This window comes from Pantherophis guttatus, chromosome 2 (assembly GCF_059756535.1).
Source record: "Pantherophis guttatus breed Tessera chromosome 2, ASM5975653v1, whole genome shotgun sequence".
Lineage (NCBI taxonomy): Eukaryota > Metazoa > Chordata > Lepidosauria > Squamata > Colubridae > Pantherophis > Pantherophis guttatus.
The window spans coordinates 207,254,548-207,264,290 of record NC_142064.1 but is presented as its reverse complement, the minus strand read 5'-3'; the positions used below and the strand labels follow the sequence as shown (position 1 = coordinate 207,264,290).

The 9,743-nt window shown below is 41.7% G+C and overlaps 1 protein-coding gene across 1 annotated transcript in view; it reads left to right on the top strand.

The window, feature by feature from the left end:
* The first annotated feature begins 4,044 nt into the window (after positions 1–4,044).
* Positions 4,045–9,743, top strand: part of MST1R (macrophage stimulating 1 receptor) — a 57,203-nt gene continuing 51,504 nt past the window's right edge. Inside the window, exons 1-2 of the mRNA XM_034440937.3 lie at positions 4,045–4,414; positions 6,091–7,404. Of these exons, the coding sequence (XP_034296828.2) occupies positions 6,199–7,404 (1,206 nt within the window). The 5' untranslated portion in view covers positions 4,045–4,414; positions 6,091–6,198. The remainder of the gene's footprint in view (positions 4,415–6,090; positions 7,405–9,743) is intronic.

Below are 9,743 nucleotides of genomic sequence, written 5' to 3'. Positions count from 1 at the left end.
TCTTTCAGCCTCTGAAATCTCCGTTTGCGAGGCTGGGTGGGGCTACATTCAGGGTATAAGACGCACCCAGATTTTCACTCTTTTTTTGGGGGGGAAAGGTGTGTCTTATACTCCAAAAAATACGCTATATATATAGCTATATCAAAAGGACAACACTCCAGGTCAAGTGGACTTCAGTCCATACCAAGATATGCCAGGGGGTAGGATAAAGTGCTTTGAATGTTGCTGGACACTGCGGGAAAATTTAATTCACCAACATCTGGAGAACATTAGGTTTCCATTTTTGTCTTCTGTAACAAAACATTTTTTTAATGTCATAACATTCTGGTTAGGGTAAAACCACAGTTGAAAAATGTACACCGAGGCTCCTCAGAGAAATGTGAAAGAACTTCAAGAAAAAGTTTCCTGTTTGGTTGGTTGATTTTTGTGCGTGCGTGTAAGCACATGTATGCTATCTGCTGGGAGGCCAATTCTTCCCACTTACTATTATTGCTAATCAGTTCCACATCTGAAAAAGAACATGTAAGTATTTGTGCCGAGGAAGCAGTGATTACTTTTATAGTTCATATCGTTTTAGGCACATTTCCCTATCAAACATTACTTACTATATCAAATTAATTAACAGGACACAAAGTACAAATTATTTCTATACAGACACATACTGGTATAGATAGATAGATAGATAGATAGATAGATAGATAGATAGATAGATGTATATGTGTGTGTGTGTGTGTGTGTGTGTGTGTGTGTGTGTGTGTATGTATATATCCTTAGTCTCCCAATGGGCAGGAGGGAGCTTGCTGGCTGCTGGAAAAAAAGCCTAGAAACTAGTGGATTGGGATTTCACTGAACTACATAAAAATCTTGGTTTACATAGGAAGAACCTGGCTAAAGAGAAATACATACATACATACATACATACATACATACATACATACATATCAGCATTAATAATAACGCAAATAAAGAAGACCAGAAGAAAAAGCCATGAACATTGTAAACAGAATAATTCCCTTCAAATTCACGTTGTTTACTTGCCCTTTTGTAAAACAATCACACTAATTCAGTTGTTGGCAAATGATAAATATCAACAATCCGTCATGACAAATTATTTCCTTTTCAAATCTGACAGTATTTGCCTAGCGACTTAGTACAGTTGTCCCACATCAAGTACTTGCCATATGGAGCCAGAATCAAGTTTATACTTTGGCTGTTGACACAGTTCTGTACTAGGCTGTGCCGGGGTGGAAAAGGAAGAACAACGAAAAGAAAAGACTGCTTATCTCCTTCTTGGACTTGGAGGCTACATCCTACTAAGAATAGTTAAACAAAGTGTGTTTTTAAGGAAGCAAAGGCTAAAAGGAGACATGATAGATAGCAAATATTTTAGGGGCTGCCACAGACAAACTTTACTCTACAGCAAAGGCACTGAGTAGAAACTTAACAGAGAGAAATCCAAACTTGAACCAAGGAGGAATTTCCTGACAGTGAGAGCCATTAAATAGCCTGAAGCTGTGGGTCTCCATCCATGGAGGCTTTTAGGAAAAGTCTGGACAGATATTAATCTGGGAAAGTATGAGGATTCCTGTCCTGGGCAGGAGGTTGGATTAAGAGACCTCCCAAGTCCCTTCCAACCCTAGAATTCTCCCCTTGTTGTTTTCTCAATTAATATTAGCATGACCCAGTGGTGTGTTGCCCCCAGTTTGGACCGGTTCGCAAGAACTGGTAGTAAAACCGGTGGGAGCAGGGGTGAAATGCTCCCGGTTTGGACGGGATCACCAGATCGGAGAACCGGTAGCAAAAATCCCTGCACACACACACCCACACACACCATGCCCAGCTGAGCCACACGATCATCAGAGGCTTTTTTTAAAATTACTTTTAAAAGCATTTTTTTCTGCAACCTCTTGGCCGAAGAGGTGGTAAAAAAATGCTTTGAAATGTCTCTGACGATCCCAGCTGAGTTGCCTGATCGGCAGAGAGGTATTTTTTAAAAAGCCTCTCTGACGATCCCAGCTGAGTTGCCTGATCGGCAGAGGCTTTTCAAAGCATTAGAAAAAATGCTTTGAAAAGTTAAAAAAAAAAGTTGGCCATGCCCACCCGTCACATTACCCCCCAAGCCACGCCCACAGAACCGGTAGTAACAAATTTTACATTCCACCCCTGGGTGGAATGACCCGGACGTCATCATAAGTGATCTGCACATGCACAGAAGAGCGTGCGGGCACGATGTGAACCAATAGTAAAGGTAAGTAGAGCCCACCCCTGGCATGACCAGCTGTAACAGGTAGAAAGGCAGTTTAGGTTGCCCTAAACAAGGTGTTGACAGTTTTCAGGCTACCAGACTTAGCCTTGAGTTCCACTATAGAAATGAATGGTATCTAAAGCAGGAAGCACTTCTGTAAGTGTATAATAAGTAGCAGGCTCCAGGAAGTCAGTCTGGTGTAGTGATTTAAGTACTAGGCCAGAAACTGGGAGATTGTGAGTTCGAGGCCCTCCCTTAGGCAGGAAGCCAGTCTGACCTTAAGCCTGACCTTAAGCCAGTCAATTTCTCTGAGTCTTAGGAAACAGGCAATGGCAAACCACTTCTGAAAAACCTTGCCAAGAAAACTTCAGAGAGCTGTGTGCAGGCTGTCTCCACTGACTCAAAGGTACACACACAAAAATACTTCTAGGAAGCATTCAACTACAGTCTTGACTGGAAATTGAGACAAGGGAATCTCTGAGGGTGCATTGCCTAGGAATTTCAAAACATAACTCATATGGAAAAAAAAAACCTGTTTCTGGTTTTCTTCATTTAGGTTCCCCTCACACATATATGCTAGTCATTCCCGACTCTAGGGGGCGATGCTCATCTCTGTTTCAAAGCCAAAGAGCCAGCGCTGTCTGAAGACGTCTTTGTGGTCATGTGGCCAGCATGACTAAATGCCAAAGGCGCACGGAACACTGTTACCTTCCCACCAAAGGTGGTCCCTATTTTTCTACTTGCATTTTTTACATGCTTTCGAACTGCTAGGTTGGCAGAAGCTGGGACAAGTAACGGGAGCTCACCCCATTATGCGGCACTAGGGATTCGAACTGCTGAACTGCCGACCTTTCAATCGACAAGCTCAGCGTCTTAGCCACTGAGCCACCATGTCCTTTCTTCATTTACAGCAGCCTTATTGCACTCCTGCTGATGCTTCCTTCAAATAAGATGCAATTAGACATCACTGTCAATCTGCAAATCATTCAGTCAGATTTACCACGAGATTCAGATCATTTTCACTTCACTTCCTGATCATTTTGAGCTTCATGGTCTGTTCTTACTTAATAATCTTAATGGACTTCTGTTATCAGAGATGAGCTGCAGAATTGTTTCAGCTTCTCTTACTGCTCATCTTAACCACAAGGGAAGAAGAATATTAGTTGTTCAACACAGACAGTGAGAAATCCTGCCCTGTCATCTTTTTCCACCCAGGATCTTTAGCTGCATCACCATACTCTTTCGATGGGGTAATAATACCCTTGCTGACCCAACTTGCTAACAAAAATGTTCAGCACAAGGGGAGGAGAAAACAAATTTTGAGGACACTGAAGACAGATGAAATTTTAGGAAAACAGCCTGTGAAATGGAATAAAGTATACACAGTTAGGTTCTGTCACCAATTAAGCAGGAAAACCTGATTATTTTCTGGAATTGGTGAAAATGCTGGACAGGAAATCAAGCTAAGTGTCGCATCTTAGTTACCTGGGTGTTCTCGTGCTCATCTGAACAGCAAGGGGAGAAAAATTGCCTTACTCCCTCCGCCTAGGAAGAGTATGCTAGATTTGGGGCTAGAGTCTAGAAACAGCGAGAGATGCAAGATTAAATAGCTTGTTTTCGCCAACTCTCAATTCCAGGAAGCCGGTAGAAATTAGAGCCTCGATATAAAATCTCCAGAGAAGTTTCTGAGAGAGAGAGAGAGATGCTGTATAGCTTGTGCCTAAAGGGAAGAGGGGGGGGCGTGCTCAGAGTCTGAAGCAATCCCAGCTCCTTAATCCTTTAAAGCACGTTCTTCTGCTGACGTCAGCATCGTACTTCGGGCGAAAGACGGCGGGACCTCGAGCTGCTGCTGAAAGAGATCCCGCTCGCAGCCTTAGCGGGTCCGAGTTACCGTCGGAGGAAAGCAATGGCCTTCTAAGCAAAAGGCAGACACTTTAAAGCAGGTTGTCCCAAGCTGCCTCCAGCAGAAGAGACGCGGTGCAATGGGAACAGCCTGGGAATTTTTGGAGGCGGCAAGTGGAGGGGAGGAGGAAGAGGAGGGGAAATTGCCTTGGCTCCGCCCGGCGGGTTAGATCTCCGCCCGATTCCGTCCCGATTCTGCCTTCTTCCCTAGGAGCCTCCCGGTCAAGTATCTGCCGAGCGCTGAACTCCTCGATTCCGCGTCGACGGGTGAGTCCTCGGGCGAGGGAGTGCTGGAGGGGAGGTGGGGGGAGGCCGTCGGGGGTCGAGGCTGGCTATAGAGGCCAGCGCGTGTTACTTCTCCACTCGCCTCTTCGAGACGCGGCTGGTTTTCTCTTCTAGAACCCCGGCCTTAAAAAGCTGTAAAAACTTCTTTTCAAGAACGAGAAAGTGCCTTTCCAATGAAAAGCCTATCGCTTTCTTCGATTTCCCGATTTTCTTTGATGAGGAGAAAGAAGTGGGATGGGGGAACACGGATAGAATCGAAGGAGGACGGCACTTGAACACTCCCTCCGCTTTCCTCTCTACCCTAGACCAGGTGGCCGCACAGAAAGGTTCGCAAAAATACCCTAACCTGGTGAAGTTAAGGAAGGTAACTTCTCAGAGAGAAAATCTCAACAGCCAGAGGTGTGTTCATCTGCCACACTGATGGCTGATGATTTTAGTGTCCACAAAAGGTGTAAAAAAAAAAAAACTAAATTCAGTTTCTATTTGTATAATCAGAACTCTAGAGAAGTGCCAGGTATAACAATAACCGCCAAACTCCCAATGACTTGCAACTGTATATTTATTTTCCTAATAAGAACATTAGCCAAGTTTTCATTCTGCTCAACCAACTAGCTTGTTATTTAAAAAACAAAATGCTTGGGATACCCATAGAGTAAGCTGTAAGACACAACTACAGTTAACCCAACTCTGCCCGTAAAACAGATTCTTACACTGAGCAATGAATTGTTAGTCCTTTACTTAAACCATTCATTTTCCTTTGTCAAAGGAATACAAGACTCTTTTCTTTTCTGCTTTGATATAAATGTCTTATCTCAAACTATCTCCAGGCAGGTTGTACAGCCTAGATTACTTTATGTATCCCGGATTATCAACACAGGTTGCCTAGAGGGGATTGGAACCAATCTAAAAATAAGAGATGATAGGAAATGCAAACTTACCTAGAGTGCAGTTCCTTTTTCAACATCGGCAGTGCTTCTCCCTGCATGACTGCTTACTGATAACCTACATCTACAGTACATAAATCTTGCACAAGAGCGGTGAGCCTTTAGGTGTAAAATCAAAAAATCCTCTGTGAAAAAAAAACTTTAGTTATGGGTTGTTTTGTGGTTTGAACCTTCAGCCATATAATGATAACTGGGGGAAAATTATTTGAAAGGCTCAGGAAAAAGGGGACTAGAGACTAAAACATATGAAGAACGGTTACATGAACTGGGCATGGCTAGTCTAGCAAAGAGGAAGACCAGGGGAGACATGATAGCAGTATTCCAATACTTGAGGGTTTGTAATAGAGAGGAGGGGAGTAAAACTGCTTTCCAAAGCACCTGAAGGCTAGACAAGGAATAATGGATGGAAACTGATCAAGGAGAGATTCAACCTAGAAATAAGGAGAAATTTTCTGACAGTGAGAACAGTCAACCAATGGAACAGAAGTTGCCTTCAGAAGTTGTGGGAGCTTCATCACTGGAAACTTTCAAGAAGAGACTGGACTGCCATCTGTCAGAAATGGTGTAGGGTCTCCTGCTTGGGCGGGGGTTGGACTAGATGACCTACAAGTTCCCTTCCAACTCTGTTATTTTGTTATTCTGTTAAAAGGAAAGACAAATGTCATATTTTTCCATGCAGCATCACTCATCCATGTTCTCTCTCTCTCTTTTCAGCTGTAATGCAATGGTAGAGTATTCTGGATGGATTGCTGAGCCACATAGAACAGAAAAGCTGAGGTAGCTTCTGATAACAGGATTCTGCTTTACTCCTACCTCCTTAGTATGGGCATATCATTTCTTGTTTGCTTCATTCTTGGACTGTTGCCTATAAGAATCACTGGGAAGACCTGGAAATGCCAACATATCTCCTATAACTTGACCCGAGATTATACAGTAAAATATGACTTCCCTACGTTCAGAGCTACGTCTGCGATCCAGAATATGGTTACCTATGAGCCTGGTAATGTTATTTTTGTTGCAGTTCAGAATAAGATTTACACATTGAACTCAGAACTGAAAATTCTGTCTACTCTAGTGACTGGGCCCTGGGGGAGTACTGAGTGCGAGATCTGTGCTCTCTGTCCAGTGAAAGGGCCAGTGGATTTTCAAAACACAGACAACAAAGTTTTGGTGATGGATCCTGTTGAACCTTGGCTTTACAGTTGTGGAAGTTCTCAACATGGCATCTGTTTCCAGCATAGGATTGAGATACAGGGTGACATTGTTTTGCTTGGGGAAACCTCCTGCTTGTATTCGCCTGAGCAGAACAGGCCTTCTGAGTGTCCAGACTGTGTGGCCAGTCCCTTAGGCACAACACTTGTAGTTGTTGATATGCGATCTGCTTCATACTTTTATATTGGATCTACCATCAACACAACCATAGCAGACACATACAGCCCCAAATCAGTGTCAATACGGAGACCAAAGAGTACTTTGGATGGGTTTGCTTATCCTTTCCACTCCTTAACTGTGCTGCCGGAGTATCAAGACACATACTCTATTCACTATGTGTATTCCTTTCAATACCAGAAGTTTGTCTATTTTTTGACAGTCCAAAGGGAAGATCCTATTTCCAATTCATACCACACTAGGATAGGACGACTTAGCACTGAAGAGACTGAGGTTCACAGGTACCGAGAGCTGAACTTGGATTGTCGCATTCAATCTAAGCGGAAGAGGAGCCTGAGCATAATGCCTAAAGATGTAGTTTTTAATGTCTTGCAGGCAGCTCATGCTACCAATCCTGGTTCCATGTTGGCTCAAGCAATCGGTACCAGTGAAAGAGAACTGGTTCTCTTTGGTGTGTTTGCTGAAAGCCATCGGGACAGCAAAGTGCCTCAGAAGTACTCGGGCGTTTGTGCTTTTCCTCTGCATATGATCAATAAAGCTATTGAAACAGGGATGACGAAGTGCTGCAGTTTGGACGTTCATGACAAGATGCTTCGAGGACTAACGTTTTATCAACACATGGAGTACTGCCCACATAATGTGAGTCCTCATCAAGAGTTTTCTGCTTTCATATATACTGTATATTATATAGATTTCTTAGGGGTAGTGAGATAGCTATTTTAGTAGAGTTATTACAATTAAAAAAAAACAAAAACCCAAATATGCCAAATTTTTATAAATAAAAATTGTGCTGTTTTGTTTTATGTTTTATTAGATTTATTTATAGATTTATATTAGATTTTGGTGCTGTTGGTACCAAAACTTCAGTACAAGTATCAGAGAGGCAGCAGAGGGATTAATTGAGCATTAGTAGTACAGGTGAGTTTAGTTTTGAACTCTAGTACAAATCTCATCTTGGTCTGTCACAACACACTTCTGAAATGACATAATTTGACCTTATGTACAGTCCAAAATAACCTTTTTGTTGATCCCTCTTTATTTGGATAACATTTGCAAATCATGACATTGAAAGCTACACATTACCTATAGTTCAATGTTAGTTACCAGATTGTTAAAAATTTGTTCCTCCCGACTTGGTGCTTTCCAGATATGATTGGCTGGAAATTCTGAAATTTTAGTCTATTTGTGTAGTTATGACAATGTCACAATCAAAGAGAATAGTCCTATAATTATAGGGGGGGAAAGGGAGAACTTGATCTTGAGTTGCCGATCATAGCAGTATCCTCAATGAAGTATACTTCTCATTTTTTTTGAGTGTACCCTTGTAAGCTAAGGCTATGAGTGCCACTGTATCAAACCTTTCCTAAATAGCCTCTTCTAAATTAAAGTATTTAATTTTCAGTTAAAAAAAAACAAAAAACAAAACCCAACTTCCCTCTTATGTTAGTTTTCCACAAAGTATTCCAAGGGGTCTATATTAATGCAGTAATTTCATGGCCTCTACTCAAGGAATTATATGCCAAGATAAATTTGTTTTATTGTCCTTTATTTTAAATGTCTTACAGATAGTTATAATTTTGCTGAGAGATTAATGATTACTGGAAATTGTTAAGATACATTGGGAGCCCTTATGTGAACATATAATAATGTTGCTTCTAGACCAGTGATGTCGAACCTTTTCAGCACTGAGTGCTCAAACTGGAAAGTGTGTTTGCACGCGCATGAGCTTGTGCGTGCCTGAGCACCAGAAACCGAAGACCAGGTGGCTGGTGCGCATGCGCGTGCTAGAAACCAGAAGAGCAGCTGGCAATGGCACGCGTGCCCACAGAGAGGACCCTGCGTGCCCCCTCTGGCATGCGTGACATAGGTTCACCATCACGGTTCTAGACCAAAGGAAGATTTATAATTTCATAAATGCAATTTCTGCTCATCTTTCATCAGGAAAGGAGAGTCATTCAAACATGTGCATAAATGAATGGAAGATGAGTTGCTACTGACACAATAATAAAATATGAAAGAACATGTTAAATTTTTATAGAAAGGGGATAATACTGTAATTATATAGCTTGTGGAGTTACTTTATTTTCAGGCTGCTATTATAAAGAAGATATATTGTTAGATGGGTGATTATATAAATCATTTAGATAATAGATGATCTTTTTACAAGTCTTTGAATTTCTTTTCCATTAATTGAGATTCTTTCCACGCTCTGTGTTCTGTGCATCCAGTATATCTGTCTCATCTTTTAGTGCCTGCCGCATTTTCATGACACCTTGGTAAAATGTAGACTCATGTTTCTTTCAGAAAAGATCAGTAACATTGATGTTAGTTGGTAGTAAATGTATGTCTGGCAATAGTGTTATCCCTTCTGTAAAACATTAATACATCCATGGAGATAAAATTATTAATTCAGTGGTAGCTGATAGCTGGTATCTGGAATCCAGGTCCACACCTATTTCTATCCCAGTAGGTAGTGAGAAAATTGATGGCTCTTGTGCAATCTTTCCTTCCCGACTTTTGCTATACATTGTTGGCTATATACTTCTACTTCTACTTTGGGTTCTTTGATTTAACAGAGAGATGGGGAGAACAGAAATTTTAAAAGGCACATTTGCTACTTTCTCCCCGGTATTCAACGTATGCTGCAATTTTCTTTGGCACCAGAAATAAGCTTAAGGGCAAATATGAAAGTAATGGCAGCCCAAAGACGAAAGCCGATTCACACACCACTTCTGGCATTTTTTCCTTTTCCACAAAAACAATCTGTTGGTGGGTACTATGGGAATAGTGATTGACCTAAGAAGTCAGGCATCTCGGCTGTTCTGTTTTCCCATTTCCAAAAGTCCAAGTAAAATGAGACAGTTATATAAAGAGCCAAAGGGGAAATCTGTCCAGGTTGTGATTCACTTTCTGCCCAAATTTGAGCCTTCTGTTGAGTGAAGAAAGAAGCTACCAGGAACATGTAAACTGAGTCTGCG